This window comes from Colletotrichum costaricense (assembly GCF_030867565.1).
Source record: "Colletotrichum costaricense strain IMI 309622 chromosome Unknown Scaffold_9.1, whole genome shotgun sequence".
Classification (NCBI taxonomy): domain Eukaryota; kingdom Fungi; phylum Ascomycota; class Sordariomycetes; order Glomerellales; family Glomerellaceae; genus Colletotrichum; species Colletotrichum costaricense.
In genome coordinates this window covers 2,325,194-2,345,237 of record NW_026848238.1, presented here as the reverse complement: position 1 = coordinate 2,345,237, position 20,044 = coordinate 2,325,194, and the positions used below count along the sequence as shown (strand labels likewise).

The following is a 20,044-nucleotide window of genomic DNA, read 5'->3' as shown; positions in this document are numbered from 1 at the left end:
TTACCTAAGCGGGTTAATATATAAGGGCCCCTATAGTTAATTATTAAACGGACCTACTATAACTACCGTACTTACTTTTTTCTAACGGTCTAACCCCTATAACTTCTTTTTTTCTAACTTACCTTACTTTTATTTCTAGCGTTATTTTTTTATTATTACGACTTACGATTCTACGATAGCCTTATTTTAATACCTCTTTTTTCTAATTCTAAATCTAGACTTATACCCTTCTTTTTTACTTCTTCTTATATATTATCTATTATTAGCTATTTTCTATTTTTATTACGGCTAGTCTTTTTTTATTATACTTACTATATATCTTCCCTTTAGGACCTAATTTTTAATTTTAATAGAGACCGCTTTTTCTATACATCTCGCTATTACTTCTAACGCATCCTACTTTTACTAAACGCGCTTTTTATTTTTACTAAACGCCCTTTTTAAATATACTCCGTTCCTAAACCTATATATAATTTACTATAATAGCGGACGTAATAAGTACTTAGAACTCTTTTGAAAACATATCTTAGAATAGTATTTTAGTATTTACTAATACTAACTAGGGCGAGGAAATTAGGCCCGATTATATAAATTAAAATAGTAATAAGGGAATACTTAACTTATTTAATACGTAGCTTAATAAAGTCGTAATAAGTCTCTTTAATATCTTATTTTAAAAACTACTATCTAACCTATTTTTACTACCTTAAAAAGAGAACGAGGAATTTAAAGCTATTTAATAAAAGCGTTAGTTTATTATAAAGACTTTTTTATAATAGTAGGAGGACTTTTATCCTTTAATATACGAATTCGAGCTCGCTTTATATAAATTATACTTTATATATCTAAATAAATTACTTAGTAAACCATTAATCGAATATTACCTTCGCTTAGTAAATAATTAAGCTCTAAAGATCTAGCTCCGAGGCCTTATAACTAAGAAGTTTAATATAAATACTAACTTATAAAAATCTTAAACTATTACGTAACTTATTATAAGTTTGCCTTATTACTTATCTAATATTCTTTTATTAACTTTTACTAAATCTATATTACCTAACTTATTAAGACTAATGCCTATAAAATAAAGACGAAAGTAAACGTCTCCTCAATCTAAAATACTATCCGTAATAATTAGAAGCCTAAGGAATTTAAGACCCTATTCTACTTTATTAAGGACTATATTAATATTAATTAGTCTTTTATAAAAGTCCGGGTATAGGTATATAGTATATATTACTAATATTTATATAAAACTTCCTTCCTAAGTCTAATATTTTATAGTAATCTATATAGAGATATATATTACTATTTACTAAATATAAATATACTAAGTAAAATATAAAAAAAGTAAAACGGTCGGCTGCTATAAACTAAATAAGGCTTAGATACTAAAGTAGTAGGATAAGGTAATAAAATAAGAGTAATTCCTTAGGATCTGCCTAAAGGGTATAACGGGGCTTATTAAAAAGCCCCGGGCTATCGTAATAATAAAGAAGAAGAAGCCCTTAGAAAACCTTTTTACTATAAATAAAAATATAGACCTTTTAAAGCTTAATAAAGAATTTTATAGTATCTACGGCCTTACGCCCCTTATTAATAATACTACTCTCTTAGAGTAATAAGTAATAGGCTATAGTTTATAAATTACGTAGTTCGCGTAGTATAAAAAGAGCTTCTTTTTTTTTTTAATAAGGGTTTATTTATTTAAAAAGTAGTATAACGTAATACGACGTAACGATATAGTTTACTAATTTTAGTAAAATAAGGTATATTAATAGTACTCTATATTCTTTTTCTAGCTTTACTAACTACTATTTTAAGTAAAATTTACTTTACTAAGTATAATATAGAGTTATAAAGAAAAACTTATAAAAAATACTAATAGCGTACTTATACTAAAAGGTCCATAGCCTTTTATAATATTATAATTAATTTCTTTATTTAATTTTGCCTTTCCCCTATTTTAAATATGTTACGTAATGCCTCTTAATTATAATTACTTTCTTATTTTATTAGTACCGCTATAGTACTCTATTAAACCTATCCCTTAATAACTTATCTTACTAAATCTATATAATTTTACCTAGTAGCCTAAGAGTATTATTAGCTACGCTTTTAAGTATAGGTTTAAAAATTAATTTACTTCGAAATATACTACTCCTTACGTAGCCTTATCTAAGCTTATATTTTTACTAACTAAAATATAGTTACTATTATTTTATACTATTAGTATTTAGTATTTACTTTAAACGCTAACTAGCTAAGTAGTTTATTTCTAACCCTAAGTATTAATATTACTATACTCGATCTTACTTATAATAATATAGTATTACTAATAATTTTATAGCCTTACTTAGTTTTAAATAGGCTTTTTACTAGTATATCCCGCTATATCTTACTAACCTTTAATACTACCCTATTTTTACTAGACTAGTTAAAGTAGCTTAGGCCCCTACGCTCTTTAATACTCTGCCCTCGGGGCTAATACTAAGCTTTATAAGGATAAGTTAAGCTTACGCTTAGAAATACTATTAAACTTTTAGCTATTACGGATTTAAAATATTATTTATTATATTTTTTATATATTTATTAGCGTAAATTATAGTATTAGGAGAGGTTAAAGGAGGAGAAGTTAAAAAAGGAGAAATTAAAAAAGGAGAGATTATAAGAGTATAAATATTAATTATTAAATAAAAAAAAGGGCTAAAAATAGAGCGAGATTAGAATAGAAAGTAGGTAACTTTTACCTAGACGATTTATTTATTATTTTAAAATATTAATTAAAAAGTAAAAGAAATCGTAGCTACGTAAGCTTTTAAGTTAAAATTATTAAATTAAAAAAATAGAATAAACGTAAACTTATTTATTATTAATAGAGATTATAAGGGATTTCGAGTATGTAAGAATAAGTAAGTTTTAAAATAATAATTCTACTAATCTTTTTAATAAATTTAAATAAGGGCATTCTTACTATTATACTCTAGAGTATATTAATAATTAGTTAACCGTAACTTTAGAATATACCTTCTTTCTTAACCTTAGCTATATACTCTTTTTTTATAATAAGTATTTACGATTTCTACCCTTTTATTATCTTTAACTTTAGCTTCTTTTCTATTTACACATACTATATCTATATCTCTTTATTATTAACTTTAAATATTAAATCTTCTTTTTATATTTATATATTAAACATATCTTACGATTTTAAAATCGAAATTTAAGTAATAATCCTTACTTTTTATTTTATATACTTTACTAATTTTTTAATTTAAATATTTATAGTACTTACCGTACTAGCCCAGTATTACTCTCTATTTTTTATTTTTACGGCCCTCTTACTCTAACTTTAGTAACTACGCTTACTTTAGGAAACTTTTACTATATAAAGATATTTTAAGTTTAATAATATAGTTAATAAGTCCTCTTTTATTACGTCTTTTATATTTATACTATTTATCCCCGAGATTTAAATAGCAACTTTATTTTTTAAAATACTAAGTTACTATGCCTTTTTTAAGATACTTAAGGGTATAAGTAAAAATAGCTTAGATATAAAGTAGTATAGTAAATTACTTTTTATTAGCTCCTTTATAATATATAAAAACGAAAATAAATTCCCTAAGTAACTTAGAGTACGTATAAATAAGTAGATTAAAAATAGAGGTAATACCCGGGCCCTTATAGTAAAAAAGTAGTACTAAATTATACGCGGCTTTAGGTTTTTTATTTTTAAAAAGAGAGGTATTATTAATAAAAAGAACGTATTTATTTAATTATACTTAAGATTACTTAATATTAATAAATAAAGTACTAGCTATATACCGAACTCTAAGGTTAGTAAACTAATTATTAAGAATATAAAAGAAAAGAATAAGAGATTTATAGCTCTTAAAAAGGTAATTTAGTATATAGGTTTTAATAAGTTAAAGAGCAAGGCCGTAATTTTTTTAGATTATAATAATAGTAATAAGTAATAATTAGTATTATAATAAAAAAATAATTAGTTAGAATACTAATATATATTAGAAATTAAATTAAAGATTATAATTAAGGCTTTTCTCGGACCTATTAAGGTACTAAATACTCTTATTAAAAAATATAATATAGTTTAAGAGAAAATACTAGAGCTTAATAATATTTTTAATAATCTTAATAAGAAAGGATCTAGTGAGAAAAAAGGTAAAACTAGGGGTACTATATTAGATACTAAGGCCTACGATAGTATCTAATAAGGATAGGATATCTAGGGTCTAATTTCTTTTTAAGTATTTAATTCGAGAGTACGAATTTATATTTTAAGTTAGGTTACCTAAGAGTAAGTTATTTCTAGTCTAAGTAAACTATACTTTAAGAGAGACGTACTAACGAACGAAAAGTAATTAATACTTACCTTAGCTTATTATAGAGGTTATATAAATATATATAAAATAAATTTACTAACGATTTTTAATTATTTATTTTTAATACCATAGTAATACGGTTAATATACTAAGTTAAGGGCGTCGTAATTATATACTAAATTTTACTAAACGCGTTAGGTAAAGTTATAATCCTTACCTATATACTTACCTCACTTATTATATATAGCTATATATCTATTATTAATAAATATATACACCTTATAAGTAACACTTTAATATATTAATAATATTTTTATTACTTATAAATTCTTAAATATCCGTTTTTCTAACAAACTAAGGTACGCTAAATATTACTTAGTATTAACTTTTTATTATACTTATTAATAGTATTTATTAATAGATAGTAAATACGCTCTAAGCCCCGCTATTTCTTAAATCTATTACTAAGAGCGAGATTTTAGTTTAATATATAGTGCTTAAGGGTATTAGTATTAAAAGTATTAATTTAAGAGCTTTTGAAATATACTATATCGCTACTTAACGCATTTTTACTATATTAGAGGGTAACGGTAGTATACTCTTAGAGTATAGATAGATATAGGACGAGAATATAAGTAAAGCCGAATAGTACTAGAATAAGGGATTTAGTAAATATCTAGAGGCTTTTAACCGTTAGACTATTAATATAAACGGTATTAATATTAGCACTATTAGTAATATTAAGATATCTATCTTAAAAATAATATTCGAAGTTACGAAGTAAGTTTTAATTACTTTACTTATTCTTCCTTTTTTTTATAGCTCTAATTACTTATTTAATATAGCTAATAATGCTCCTATTTGCGCTATTTTACTACGCTATAAAGTTAAGGTTCTCTTTTTATACTACCCTAACTCTCTACTACCCCCTTATAGCCTACTATATAGTATAAGTTAGAAGGATAAGTATAAGACTAAGTAGCGAGCTTTTTAAATATAGCTATATAATAAGGCTATTACTTAGTATTAGCAAAGTATTACTATTAGTAATAAGTAAGCTCTAACTATCTAAAGTATTCTTATTAACTTTACCTATATATAAGAGGTCTTCCTAGTTACGATAGCTAAGTTCGTATAGAATATAAATATATAATTTTTACCTAGGTATACTTTACGTATCTTACTAATTAATAAATTACTTAGTAGCTTAATATATTTAATCCTAATATTAAAGAGGGTACTTAGTAGTAGCGATAGTAGTTTAAAAGGGAACTATAGCCTCGCGAGCTTAGGTAAAAGGGAGCCGTAGCCCCTCGTTAGTTTAGGTAAAATAGAAAGAATAACGATAATATTTAATAATAGAGGTTTATAATTAAAAAATTATATCTATAATTTAGTATCTTAGTTAAGTCTTATACTTTACCTTACGTATAGCGTATCTATCGTTATATAAGGATTTCCTAGTAACCCGCAAAAAATTTCCCCTAGTTATTATTATATATACCTTAAAATCGGGGTAATAGAGGAATAAAGGCCTACATAATATTAATTACCTTATATTATAAATAATTTTTATATATATATTTATTTTAAATATTTATTTTTTAACTACTTATATTAATTATAAATATAAGAAGTATTAAATGCTATAATAGAGAGGTCTATATTTCGAAGTATATTTCCTAAGTAGTCTAATAATTATTACCTATATTAATAGCTATTATACGGACAGGCCTTTTTTACCTACTACTAATATCCTTTTACTTTACTAGCTTAGAATATTAATTAATTATTATAGTTATTACGTAGATCTTACTAAAGTAATTAAACTAATTAAAATATACGTATTATTACCCTGTTTAAAGCACTATGCTCGACTTATATAGGCGCTATAGCTAGAGGTATATTATTACCCCTTTAATCGTATACTAGATAGTATTATATAATGTATTATATATAGTTAGACTATTCTGCCGATATAGTGTTCTGAATTAGTACTGTGGGGTACGCATATACTATAGGCCACCTCTTTTCAAACCCCCCCCTAACCCGGGTAGGTTTTCCACGTCCACCCATCTACCTACTGGCCGCCGTTTTTGTTTACGTAACAAAACAAATCAAACGCGTATGTTTCCCTATCCCCATTTCATTCAATCTAATTGTATCTTCCATCTAAGCTAACAGATCATTCCAGAACAATGTCATTTCAGCTGGAGACAAACCTCGCACGTGCAATTCACATGCAGCAACTCGCTACCGGCGCAACCCGTAACAGTATTCGTGATACTACCGTGGCCGCACTGCGACTTATTCAGCAGCGATTTCAGCGTGGGGACTATGAGCTTCCCAGAGCAACGAGAACCTTCGAGCGACAGCTGACCCTGGCAATTCTCATGGAACAAGACACCAGAAACCTCGGCCTCAATGCGCTGATTATACGTACAACGACCGCTTGGGGTCGCATCTCTGGTAGCCTCGAGCAGGGCCTCTCCCCCTTTCCTGAGCCTTACCATTTCATTGCCGACGACGGAGATGAAGATGTCTCAATTGAGGAGCGTCTTCGCAGAATGGGACTCGATCCCAACAACTTCGACCTTACCGGCATTCGCTCTGACGCCCCGTGCAGCTCTAACAACAGCAACAACGTTGCCACGGCCCAGCCTCAGACTGACATGAGTTTATCATCGGTACAGGAGGAATTATCTCCAGTCAAGCTGCTGTCCTTGCTCGCGCAATCGTCCAGACAGGCAAAGCTGCCGTGACTGGGAAGCCCCGGGGCCGAAAGCGCGGCAAAGATATGTACGGGTGTGATGTTTGCAATCAGGCGAAGAGGTACACCTCTGCGTGCACTCTCTACAGAGTAAGTTCAGCTAAGCCACAACCACAATCTACCTTAGAGGAGAAGCTGACATGAACGTAACAGCACAAGAAGAGTAAGCACGGCATTCCCACACCAGGGGATGTCCGCAAGGAGAGGAAGTTGGCTGCAGAGGCGGCTCTTGCAGCTCAGGACAATGCCGAACAGGGTGATGGTGGCGAAGAGGATGAAGACGCAGAGGCGATTGAGGAGGTTGATGAGACTATGAGCGGGGATACCGGAGACGAGAGGGACTTGGAGTGATTCCATGCATACAATTCTGAAGAGAACCAAGACGAGACATGATGTATCAATGGAAAGGCCCCAGTGAGCACTGAATGAGAACTACTCGATGCTTCTTGATCTCGCTTTGATTGATGGCCTTCCTATTATGGGACAGAGTCGTCTATACACCGTGATTTGACTGAGCGGACGGGTTCATATACCATAGGCTTCTTCCTCGACCTATCCACCAAGTTACTCGAAGGCGGTGCCTATTAGACAGCACCGCCCGGCAAAGGCAGATATCAAGGACAAGACCCCTCTCTTTTCACAAAAGGTTTAGCTAAGAAAGAACCGCAGAAACAATCTCTCTCAATCAAAGAATTTTCGATAGTCAAAGCTACACCAATATACCGGGTCAACAAAGTAAGAACAATGAACGACAAAGGCCCATTCCCTTGGCCCGACCCTCACTCGCAAATGTCCTTCTCTGGCAGTGAGAGCGAGCGTACAATGGCAGCTTCCAGAGCCCCCTCGGAGATGGGCGCATCTTCGACTATGCCCATGGATATCGACACCCAACAATTTCAAATTCCGCGCCGAACGATCTCCTGCCGTCACTTCTACTTCCCCACGCCACAAGAGGAGCACGAAGCAGAGCACCATAAGCGACCTGAAGACACCGCCAAGGAAGTCGCGACCTACATCATCGAGAACATTGCTCCCGAGAAGCGCACCGACGCCGTCAAGACTGTCGCCCGAGCCCTCGCTCTCCGCCGTCTCAAGGAGCAAGCCCAGCTGCAGAACCAGCGCGAGAAGAAGAAGCAGGCCGAAGAAGACGACCAGATGACGATCTCCAAGTCAGCCTACAGGCTTCATATGGCGCGAATCAAGGCTGCACAGCAACTTTCCGCAAGCTGGATGAAGGATACGGAGGACTCGCTGGAGGCGGAATCGATTCAGGCCCGCATCATTGACATGGCCTTGGAGGAGATGCATGATACGGCGGTGGCGCTTGAGAAGGGCAAAGATCCGGCTTTTTAGTACAGAGGAGGAATGATCATGGAGTATCTCGGATAAGAGCGAGCAGGCGAGTAAACAGGCGAAACAGTATGGATTGCCAGCATCTAGTAACCGGCAGCTTTCTCGTACATTAGTCTTCAATTCTCCGACTCGTTGGGTGGTATCATCGAGCTTTTCCCATGAGACACAAACTTTTCCTTCATTGCTTACTTGCCACGATGAGCCTTCACTGTTCAGGTTTGAAACCTGTCAGTCGTGGCTTACATCTGGGTCCCATCGAGTGACCGCTCACAGTCACACGTCTGTCTCACCGCCGGAGTGGAGATGTTACAATGTCATGTTCGTGAGGCCTCGCGATCCAAACTTTTGATTTTAGGCAGTCGCAGACGGGCTCGGAAAATCAAAAGCAGAACAAACGTACCTTCTATAGTGGGCTTCTTCGTCTTCCACCGGAAGGAGCGATAGAGAGACCTGATTCTCCCCCAGATGCCTCAGATATCTCATATTTGTATGTCACATGACCCACTGTCAACTCACCTTCGCCGTCCTTCACCTTTCACTTCACTCAACCCTCTCACCGTCGCACTAAATCCTCATCAAAACCCATAGACCATTGCTCTATTTTGACTAGTCTTGTCATCTTTTCAAAGTGTCTCTTGCCGCGCTTTTCTTACCAAAGGCTTTTCACCCTTTCCCTCCTCAATTTGTCATTAGCTGCTCCTTCTTGCCCCTTCGTCACTTCACACAACTTCGGCTTTCCGCGCTTCTTCTCAGATCACTTGACAAGATAGGCACCAATATTCCATGATTCCTCAGCGATCACTGTCAAACTTTTCTCTTTCTGACACCAAGTCTCTTCGACAGCCTTGCTTTTTCACTATTCCTTTGGGATCACAAATTCCACAACACCCAGGCAACCTCATCGCACCGCGAGACTCACTCTCCCGCAGAGCTTTACTCCAACACAAATAAGTTGACCTTCTCATCGCAGTGAAGTATCAACGTTTGGCCCGAGATGGCGAAAGAATCAGTCATTCCGATTCTTTCCTCGCCCGAGGACGAAGCCGCGGTCATTCCGTCGTCTCACATGTTGAGCGCGAGATATGCGGCCGAGAACTCTCCTTCCGTCGAGAGAAAAAAGAGAAAGAGGTCAATGAAAAGGAATCAGACCCCAGAGTCCCCGAAGCCTTCTAAGAAAACGAAACTCAATATTCACCCATCGGGCTGGCGCAAAAACCGAAAGCAGGACAGCCCGAAGCTGATGACTCCATCGCCGCTCGCCTCCTTCCCTCGACCTCACAAGCCAAATCACCCGTTCATGAAGACCTCGACAATTCAATCTGAGCGTCACGCTGTTGAGCCCGAAGTTGAGGAGCCCTCGAAGTCTCCCATCCAGGACACAGAAGACGGAGAGCCGGTTGCGACTATCGAGACCGATGACGATATCGAGACTGGTGCCACGGTCGATGCTGGTAGCACCGACTCGGATGACATGCCCATAGCTAGCAGGTCGTACAAAAGAAGCCCATTCGTCGGCCAGACCTACGAAGTCCTCGAACAGCTCATCGAAGACAGAGCCAGTCCCGACCTCGGCACACAGCCTACCCAGAGACTCGGACCCTCCAGCAATGTGCCTGGAAAAGAGACACTCGCGGATGATGATAATTGCTACATCTCCAAGGCCGCCTTCAACCTCCTCACAGCTCGCCATATGACTCTACAGCACATGGTCAAGACGTTCATCGACTCAGTGAACGAACTTGAGACCACAAGCAAGGGCGACAGGGATATCCGCGACGGAATCCTAGCCGAGGCCAAGTCTCTTCAAATAGGCATCAAGGCAGTCTCCAATGCTGCATTCGAGCTCCCGTATGCCAATCGAACTGGCGCCGCTGCCCGAGCAGCTGCGGGCAAGACCCTTGCAGACATCGAGAAGTTCAACAAGAAGAAGAGGATTCACGCTGAAGCCAAGGCTGCTGCCGCGGCGCAGCAGGCTGCTACAGAGGAGGCTAGGATCGCAGAGATGGTGAACAACGATAGCGCTGGCGTTCAAGACAATCTGGAGGATGAGGAGGACGTGGACAATCCTGAGGAGCAGGCAGCTGGCACTGATGGAGAACCAATGGATGAGACGGAGTGAATGGGCTAGCGAGCACAAAGCTTTGAGATTTTGTGCACACTGCTCCCCAGATATCTTCAAGTGACACATGGCATACGAGGTTTATCAAGGTGGCCTGGTTTTGGAGCGACCATTCCCGAAAAGCTGATCAAACGCAGCGGGTCGTGCTATCCAGGATATGGGGTTCAGGATGTGTACTCAGGTAGCCAGAAATGTGACTTTGACGATTACGAAACGCCTACTTCCATAGTATAAGTGACGTCTCTCATCCGACAGGCAATCCATGGGCAAAAGTCGCTTGCAAGTGACAATCCCAACTCTGTCTCCCAAGGCGCCCCCAATGCAGGATCTCCATGTCAATCACGCCGATGACCTGAGAGAGCCAAACGTCTGCGAAATAATTCACTTCAACCACTATTAACCATGACCACAGAATCTTCTATCGCCCTGTTCAGTTTATCCCTCGGGAACCCTGGCCCTTTCATGAGACACACCGCACACCTCGACAAATTAGCAATCAGCAGCGTGATATTCAACTGCACCGTAAACGTATTCTTCGACCTTGTCTGCAACGTCTGCGGGAAATAATCCACAAAACTCCAACTCTCCGACGCCAAAGACCGTTTCTTTCCCGCGTCCGAAGTCAACTTCAAAGGCCCACTCATCCTCAGCTCCAGCGTCTCCTTATCCACCACCCGAGCACCAAGCGCAATAAGCTGCCTCTCAAGACCAGCAACGCTTAGGAACCGCGTCTGCCGAGCATCCGCTAGCGCCGTCTTCTCAAAGAGGTCGAGGTTCTCCGGCGACAGGTCCTCGGAGCTGAATTCGTCGCCGTACCAGCGCCCTCCCATGGGTAATTCTGCGGCTTGCTGAAGTTCATGTTGGCCTGGTCCGACCAGCCACCTCATTTTCGTGATTATATCGTCCCTGTTACGGTATCTTAGTGTTGAACTGAAGATGCGCGGTTCCTCTCCGTGAGGGAGAGGCGAGTCGAGGGATTTGCTGAGGACGAGGTAGCCTAGCGTGAAGCAGGTGTGTGTGAGGCGGAAGCTGAAGGAGTCTGGGCAGAGAGTGGTTGTTGAGCCGCAGTGGAAGGTTCCTAGGGATGGGGGTAGTGAGGCTGAGGTTGGGCGGCAGGCTAAGGATGTTAGATGGGATAGGATTTGGTCGTCTGGTGTCAGGGTCGGAGGATCTGGTGCCGGAGGGTTTGCCTGCGGAGAAGACGCCACGTGAGATGTGTTATCTATAGCACAAGGATTCTCCTCTTCTATGCCCGTACCAGCATGATCTTTGGGGTCGAGACTTTGTATCGAAGTTCGCTTCGCTTCTCTAAGCTTCCTCTTCCTCCTCTTCGGAAGCTCATCCTCCAACGCCACAGCATCGTCAGCCAAAGCCAACACGTGCGCCACCATCTCCTGGATACGCGTCAAGACCCCTACTTCCTGCTTCAGCGCCTCAATGTCCAGCATCCAGTCGACAAGCTCAACGACCGCGGTGCTCATCTTGGCGACGGTAGTTTCTAGATGCTGCAGACGGGTTGCCTGGATCTCCTCCGCAGCTTGCTTGCGTTTGCGAAAGACTTTTTGGGCCTCGCGGTTGCGCTCTCGGCGGGTCTAAGTTGGGCATTATGTTAGCTAGACGGCACGTGTGACACAACTATATCCGCAAAATGGCTGTTTACGACTTACCTGAAGTGCCTGGTTGGGAGAAGGCGACCGCGAAACATGATCGCTGGATTGCTCGCTTGGCAGTGCTTCGGGAGACATGGGGGTATGGCGCCAATGTTGGACTAAGCGAAAATTCTCGTTTGAGGTTGGTAATGAATGAAAATGATGTAATTAGGACCGCCTTATCGATTTTTGAAAGTCTTGCATGAGAGAAATGGATTTGATAGCATGAACTTGAGGTTTTTGGAGTGAGTGCTCTTGTGAGATGACAACAAAGGGATCCACGAAAGTCTCTCCGACTCCTTCGGCAGCGGCTTTATGACATAAAACTTCCCGACGCCTGTCAGATTTTAGTCTAGCCGTAAGCCACCACAGTGTCTCGGAAGTCGCACTAGCTTGGTCCAACCACCTTTCCCAGGAGCTAGGACTCTGGAAGTTCGACGAGACAGCCGTATGGAAATAGATATGTGAGCCTCAACAGCTGCATATGCAGATCCCTCAAGATCCTTATTTCTGATAGCTTACCTCGGCGCCTCGGCTCACCTAAAGAATTCAAAGTAGCGATGGTGAGGCGTTGTACGATATTCTTCCTGCCCGGCGTCTCAACGGACATCTCGAAGACCGATATCATCTTTCACTGATTGCTCAGACTAGGAAAATTATCGGTCGGTAACTCAACCAGGAAATCCGGAACCTGCTTTGATGGTCTCACGTAAACTTGTTCGCGCGCACTGATGTTGGAGATTCGAAGGGCGTGGGATGTTGATGGATGATGTTTAGTAGAACAGGTTATAAGATGACACAATCAAGACGAGTATTTGAGACCTATCGAACTGAAATCATCCAGAACTTTCACCAAACATCATTCCGAGAAACGGTAAAAACTTCGAATTTCCACCATGGTAACCTTCAGAGACGAATATAAGAGTACCCCTTCACAAGGCATGGCTGCCTATGCTGCTCCTTCGCTTTTCCAGCCTCACAAAGCCCGTCAAGCCATCCGGGACGCCCACGCAAAGAAGATTCCGCCACTGCTTTGTTACTACGCAGGGTTGAGCTCCATCCCCATTACCCGGTACTTGGCCCCTATGGGCTTCGATGCCGTATGGATTGATTGGGAGCATACCCCATGCAACACGGAAACCATGACGACGGTACTCAAAGAATCACTGCATTAATCTCGAAGAGTTTTTTGACGCCGCGTAGATGGTTCACGAGGCTTCTTTCATGAGCCAAGGCCGCACTATTCCATTCGTTCGGTATGTCTGTCGTACGTCTTCTCAGACTTTCATGCTGATACAACTGCGCAGCCTCCCCGGCCACGATCACGCTACCATTGGCAATGCTCTCGATGCCGGCGCCAGCATCGTCATCCCTCAAGTCGAGACAGTTGAACAAGCAGAACATGCCATTGCCGCCGCCAAGTTCGGCACTGCGCAGAACGGCACTCGATCCCTACCGCCCTTCCGTCTTGTGCCCGGTCTTACCGATACTCCTTATGACCACCGCGACCTGCACAAGTGTCTCAATGATCAGGCCGCCATTATGATTCAGATCGAGTCAGCCCAAGCTGCCAAGAATCTCGATGAGATTCTGACGGCTTGCGGTTCAGATATCGACATCGTCTGGTTTGGCACTCTTGATGCCCGAGTCAGCATGAACCTCGAGGCCAAGACGGGAGGGATTGGAGCTTCTGAACCTGAATGGGTCAAGGCGTCGAAGCTATTCTTTGATACCATTGACAAGCACGATAAGCCTTATGCGGGCTTTGCGTTTAGCGGGCCTCCTTACGGAAGTCCAGAGGTCCTGAAGAAGGCGGCGGAGCGGATGAGTCTAATCATGGTCTCGGCCGACGTGGTTCACTTGGGTACCATGGCACAGGACCTGCAACAGGCGAGGGAACTGATTGGAACGACGAGATAGTTCCATCTTGCGAAAGTGGCTCGGGCAGACGTCGCATAGAGTTGCAGGTTTCACCGATAAGAGAGAATATGCTTGGAGTGAAGAGAGATAGTTTTGAATAGTTGATCATGGTGGTATTAATGCATGCGCTAGTCCTGCTGCTGTCTTATGCCTCATTTTCGTCATTTGCCGAGCTCAGCTCCATCAATCCAACATCTACTGTTTAGCAGTTCGCAACGACATCTTGACCAGCCTTTACAGACTTATCAAGTCCCGCTTGCGCATCAGCTACGGCTTGGTCGCTCCTATACAGGTTGTTAGCCATTGCAATCCTCGATTTGCACATGATGAGACAAGGATACGCACGCATCGCCCCCAGAAAGAGCGGTACCCGCTGCAGCCAGTCCGGCTGCTACCTCATCACGGCTAGCCGCGGGCGGTGCAGCGCCGCTGACGATGGACTTTGCAATTTGTGCGATGCCGCCTCGTGCTTGTTGGAGACCAGCATTGGCAGCGTCCTGGACTGTTGTATCGGTGATTTGGGAGACAGCGTCCTCGGTATTGCCAAGGGCGCCTAAGATCTGGAGTCTTGCGACGTTGCACGAGAGGCTGCCGAGGTTTCCAAGCAATTGGCGTCTTTCGATGCTTCCTAAAGGCGGTCGTCTAATTAGACAAAGATGGGATGACTGTGGTTGTCGAGAAGATTATACTTACTTGCGCTAGCGAGAGTGGCGCTGGTGGCCATCAGGAAAGTGACGAGAACTTGTTGGGCGTACATTTTGTGTGGATTGGGGTGAATCAAATGGGTATCTTGAGAAGAACTGTGAAAGGAAAATGGGCGCAAAGACTTGAGATAAGCTCAAATAAAGATGACACCAGGTCTAAAGAAGAAAAGTTGTTGTATCGGATGGCAGTTTCGCTGTTGATGAGTTGAAACTATGTGACATGAACTGACAGCGACACGACAGGTGCCATCTTATAGTTGGGCTGACAGAAGCGCTGCATCTGCCATCGTGTGGCCTGGGATGATGCGATGACCGCCTTGGAAGGCCTGAAAAGATGGCTGAGCACCTGTGTTACCTGGGCATGACCGGTTTCGAAGATCGAATGAAGTTTCAAAACATGGGAATGAAGCGACGCTGCGAGCTCCTCGGATGAACCCCTGTTCTCCTTGGCTAGGGTCACTGGTGTTCTGGGTGGGGATGACAGGGAGAAAGAACTCCAAAATCCCACGGTTAGAAACCATCGCCATTGCAATTCGTCGAGGGGAGTATTTGAACCTCCTTGAAGATCAAACTGCGCGGCGGGGTGATATGCAGCAAGAGGAAAATTGCGATTGGCTGCTCAGCCGCTCGTCAGGGGATAAGATCTCCGGATCCGACACTCTTCCATGGGCAGCGAAACTGAATTTCACATCATAAATCTGAATGTTAAGGCCCACGACGTCGCTTCGGTATCCCACGTCTTGTAATAGCATTCGCTTCTTAGCGCGTTTTACCTAGTCTTAAGGACCAGCTCTTAAGCTTAATACTGATCTTTGGGGCGTTGAAGAGTCTCCCCCATTTTAAGACAGGGCTCTTGTGGACACTCGCCATTCGACTTAGGCTTCTGTAGCACTGCTAGAGTTCTAGTCGACAAATTGTCATTGACTCTTAGTCGCATTTCAAATAGCACAGTTGTGTTGAACAGTGACTCCGATAGTCTTTTGCAATGAGATCTAGGCATTTAATGTATCCTCCAAATACTTCGCGGCTGTTGGTAAATGACGCACCTAAGGTGTTCTCAAGGACTGAAGATCTAGCTTAGCTGCAGGGAGCCGGGCCAATCATGTCTCTCTACCAAAATAAAATCATCTTCTTCTCGTTTGACTTGAGTTCAGCTGACGATCGGCGCCTCAACCTTAGCATCCTACCTACACCTTTTCGACGCTCGCCTCCGCCAGGCAGCCGATTCGAGATGTGGCTTATTGACACCGATAGCCTCAAACTCGTCGAAGTGCAGGGCGACCCCCAGGAGGAGTATGCGATCCTGTCTCACACCTGGGGCAGCGACGAAGTCACGTTCCAAAGCTTCCAAGCGCTCGGCTTGGCCTCGGACACGGCACCCGGTCCGGGGTCGGGCTCCGCGGATGCGGCCGACCAGATCCGCTCCACCAACGGCTTCCGCAAGATACGAGATGCAGCCAACCTGGCCAAGAGCCATCGCCACCGCTACCTCTGGGCCGACACCTGCTGCATCGACAAGACTAGCAGCGCCGAGTTGTCGGAGTCCATCAACTCCATGTACCGTTGGTACGAAAAGGCAGCCATCTGTTACGCGTTCCTCTCCGACGTGGAGCCAGTTTACGCGCAGAGCCCGTTTGCCAAGGATTCGAGTTTCCAGAATAGTCGGTGGTTTACCCGAGGATGGACGTTGCAGGAGCTCATTGCGCCAAAGACTGTTGAGTTCTACGCCGGGGACTGGTCTTATATCAACAAAAAGCAGTCGAGAAATGTCTTTTGCCAGCTGCTTGCCAGGATTACTGGCATTGACGAGCAGGTGCTCTCTGGTACATCATATCTCAGCGACATCAGTGTCGCGAATAAGATGCGATGGGCAGGGCATCGACAGACGACGCGACCGGAAGACAAAGCATACTGCCTGATAGGATTGTTCAAGGTAAACATGCCCTTGCTCTACGGTGAAGGTGACCGCGCTTTCACGCGTCTGCAAGAAGAGATCCTCAAAGAGAGCGATGACCAGTCCTTGTTTCTCTGGGGGCTGCCAGAGGACGTTCAACCCTCGGATGACCTCTTCGGCCTGCTTGCAAGTTCACCAAGCTCATTCTCAATGGTCGGCTTTGACCATGTGCGACCTCTACCTCCTTCAGAATCCCAGGATAGTGCGCCAACCAGTGTCACTAATCAAGGGCTCCGAACGAATATCCTCCTCATCCCCCGACAGCCGGATGGAGATGAGTACTACGCTCTTTTGGATTGCATAGTCTCCAAGGCCGACTCTGCCAGCGAGGAGATGAGCCCTTGCATCATTCTACAACGACTTTGGAGTGACCAGTTCGCAAGAGTTGCCTCTGAAGAGGGCTCTGTCATCTTGTTTCCTTTGGATCATTTCGATGACGCTGAGGGGACGTACGAGAACATCTACGTAAAGGAAAACCCATTCTACGCACTCCCTGAACTCAGTGTGAAAACAAAGCTTCGGCCCAACTCAAAGGATGCTGTTTCACATCTTGCCTTCACCATTCACGAAGCATATCCGCCGGAAAGATGGGACACCACACTATCCGTGATACGGACTAAAGAGCCGCACTCGAACCGCGCGATGGTCGTTTTGCGCTTCATGTCACTTGATCAAAGCCAGCGATCAGTCGTAGATGTTGCCATTGGGCTCCGTCGGGTCAGGAGACGGTGGGAAGTGTGCTACGAGAAGCATCCTTACACTGGCAACAGTCTCGAGTCCGTCTACCTGGAGTTTTCCGAAATTGCTACTACTTCAGATGGCCCTGCATCGTACCAAAACTCAAAAGGCTTGGGTTTCATCACCATCGACGCCAAAGAGTCTCAAAGAAGAGGCCGTCGATTTATTCAGCTGGAAGTTTCCGGTACTTCTGAACTTCTCTTTGCACCAAGTGACGAGGATGTTCTGTCAAGTACGCCTAGGCGAACTCCAGAGCCGCAAGAGCCTGTCGTACTGTTTGACGAGGTCGGCGCAGTTACGCGTTGCTGTTGCTATCAAGACAGGTTCACCCTTATGCTAGCACCGACACTCCCCATACCCGAGGGAGTGAGGACAAAGACGGCAGTCAACATTGCCATTCGATTTGGAAATGAACTTCACGCCGTCAAGATTGAGCAAAGTAAGCCATACGCCGATTTGATTCGGGCCGTTCGAGCGCGAAGTGATAGGGATGTCCAGTCTCTTGCAAGGCAACGAAGAGGTCTTCTTGAGCTGCGGACAGAAGAGTTTGACGACTTCAGAGCCATTCACTGGGCCGCAACTCTTGGTTCGCTATCCATGCTCAAGACGTTGTTGAAGCTAGGTGCGAATACCATGAGTCAAACCAGAAGCGGCTTTATGGCTGTTCATCTTGCTGTACTCAATGGACACTTCAACCTCGCTGCATATCTTCTGGAAGAAGAGAGAGAGTCAAATTTAAAGAAAAGACCCGACATTCTGCAGGGTATTACAACCGAGGTCTTGCAAGCTGAAGCCGAGATCGCGTTTTACTCTGGAACCGACCCCGACATTCTGCACAAATTCACGACAAAAAGACTCGAGACCATTCTCCATCTCTTCTCTGCATATGCGCCTGCCGGATTGGCAAATCACAGGATACGGAAGATTATTGATTTGATCAAAGAGGATTTCCTCGGCTCGCACTCGTTCCCACACATCAACGATCTAGGCGAGCTTCCGCTGCATCGGGCGGCAGCCACCGGCAACATGCAGGCGGTAGACGCACTGACCAAGATGATGGGCACAACTAAACACATCGACGCCAGAGACAATGCCGGACGATCAGTTCTCTTCCACGCAGCCTGCGGTGGCAGCAAAGAAGTCATCCGTGGCCTGGCCGACTTGGGTGCCTCGATAGACGTTGGAGATGACTACGGCCGCAGCCCGTTACATGCCGCCGTCATGGCCGATCAACCATCAGCCGCCAACGCGCTTCTCAAGTTGGGGGCGAAAGCGGACAACGTCACCCATGCACTCGGTTTGACCCCCTTGCATTTTGCATGTCTTTATGGGTCTATCGGCTGCACTTACGAGCTCTTGAAGAGCGACGGGTCTGGACCGGCGGACTTGAACCGATGGTCGAGCGGCGAGTATGCCTTTTTCCAACCGATCCATCTAGCTGTTGCCAATGATCATGTTGAGATTGTGACTCGACTTGTGATGCTAGGATGCGACTTAGAAGGCCGCTGCAACGGTTATCTGAAGCTTGGGAAAACCGATGGTCCCGACGGCCGAATAGGCAGATTGGTGAGATTAGAATCACCATTGACGGCTCTTGATCTGGCCATTGTTCTTGGTAAGAAGGATATGCTGCCAGAGCTACAGCAAACCAACGCAGCTCGACGGTACGAATAGACACGAGACCTCGGAGTTTTCAGGGTTGAAGGAAGGGCTAGCCGACCCGCGAGATCTTCTCGGACTTCGCGTACATAGTAGCAGCATAGAAGCTTAATTTCGAATGTATCTGGCCGTAAAGAGCGACTCAGAGACGAACTCACCAGTGGATAAACCTTTATCCCAAAGTCCCTTGAATAATCCCTCTATACCTTATATGAGCAAGGTTTTCTGATCGTAGCAATAAAGGAGCAAAAGTGCCCGGCGCAGCCGCTCATAGCCTCAATCAAAAAATCTGAACACAATTTCTCATTGGCTGTTAAGATCATGACCAAGCGATTTGACATGGCCGTGGTGCGCTTCAGATGGTGCGTGACATCACGCTTGCTGAAGAAGAGACCCTTCAACCAACGACACCGCAAGACTACTGCGTAGACTCCGTTTCGCCCAGACTTTTCTCCACATAGTCCGCTTCGAGCTGCCCTGCCACCGCCGTCATGCTCGCTTTCCAAGAAGCTCGCTTACCACTGCTGTTGCTGCTTGAGGGAGACAAGTCCGGCTTGGCGGGAGGAATTTGAGTTCGCCAAAACATGCGGTATGAGGTATTTTACTAAAGAAAAACAGAAATTTTACACGATCTGCTTTGTCAGTTGCTCAATGCAATGGAGCCTCTCGTGTTGCGCCTCCGCTGCCCAGTATGCTTATATTGCAAGACCCACCAAATTGCAACCATCTTTCCTACATCTAGTTAGCTCTACCCAGTTTTGCGGAGTGCTATCCCTCCAGTACCGAAATTTGATAGTTGGACAAGTTTAGACGAGGATTATCAATCGCATCT

General features: G+C 43.0%; 7 protein-coding genes across 7 annotated transcripts; 5 read left to right on the top strand and 2 right to left on the bottom strand.

The window, feature by feature from the left end:
- Nucleotides 1-6,544: 6,544 nt before the first annotated feature.
- Nucleotides 6,545-7,467, top strand: CCOS01_09593 (uncharacterized protein; the record flags this gene model as incomplete). Its single annotated transcript, XM_060457751.1, has 3 exons — nt 6,545-7,033; nt 7,090-7,206; nt 7,270-7,467. 3 exons carry the CDS (start codon nt 6,545-6,547, stop codon nt 7,465-7,467), a joined length of 804 nt encoding a protein of 267 aa, XP_060312451.1.
- A 393-nt stretch (nt 7,468-7,860) lies between these two features.
- CCOS01_09592 (uncharacterized protein) lies at nt 7,861-8,469 on the top strand (the record flags this gene model as incomplete). Its single annotated transcript, XM_060457750.1, has 1 exon — nt 7,861-8,469. The coding sequence occupies one exon, from the start codon at nt 7,861-7,863 to the stop codon at nt 8,467-8,469; it is 609 nt and encodes a 202-aa protein (XP_060312450.1).
- A 994-nt stretch (nt 8,470-9,463) lies between these two features.
- On the top strand, nt 9,464-10,588 carry CCOS01_09591 (uncharacterized protein; the record flags this gene model as incomplete). Its single annotated transcript, XM_060457749.1, has 1 exon — nt 9,464-10,588. One exon carries the CDS (start codon nt 9,464-9,466, stop codon nt 10,586-10,588), a length of 1,125 nt encoding a protein of 374 aa, XP_060312449.1.
- Nucleotides 10,589-10,974: 386 nt separating this feature from the next.
- On the bottom strand, nt 10,975-12,333 carry CCOS01_09590 (uncharacterized protein; the record flags this gene model as incomplete). The annotated part of the gene is made up of 2 exons (XM_060457748.1): nt 10,975-12,180; nt 12,256-12,333. 2 exons carry the CDS (start codon nt 12,331-12,333, stop codon nt 10,975-10,977), a joined length of 1,284 nt encoding a protein of 427 aa, XP_060312448.1.
- An 800-nt stretch (nt 12,334-13,133) lies between these two features.
- Nucleotides 13,134-14,157, top strand: CCOS01_09589 (HpcH/HpaI aldolase/citrate lyase family protein; the record flags this gene model as incomplete). Its single annotated transcript, XM_060457747.1, has 3 exons — nt 13,134-13,388; nt 13,441-13,493; nt 13,545-14,157. The coding sequence occupies 3 exons, from the start codon at nt 13,134-13,136 to the stop codon at nt 14,155-14,157; spliced, it is 921 nt and encodes a 306-aa protein (XP_060312447.1).
- Nucleotides 14,158-14,359: 202 nt separating this feature from the next.
- CCOS01_09588 (uncharacterized protein) lies at nt 14,360-14,914 on the bottom strand (the record flags this gene model as incomplete). The annotated part of the gene is made up of 3 exons (XM_060457746.1): nt 14,360-14,441; nt 14,503-14,785; nt 14,851-14,914. 3 exons carry the CDS (start codon nt 14,912-14,914, stop codon nt 14,360-14,362), a joined length of 429 nt encoding a protein of 142 aa, XP_060312446.1.
- Nucleotides 14,915-15,963: 1,049 nt separating this feature from the next.
- On the top strand, nt 15,964-19,227 carry CCOS01_09587 (uncharacterized protein; the record flags this gene model as incomplete). The annotated part of the gene is made up of 1 exon (XM_060457745.1): nt 15,964-19,227. One exon carries the CDS (start codon nt 15,964-15,966, stop codon nt 19,225-19,227), a length of 3,264 nt encoding a protein of 1,087 aa, XP_060312445.1.
- Between the last annotated feature and the right edge of the window lie 817 nt (nt 19,228-20,044).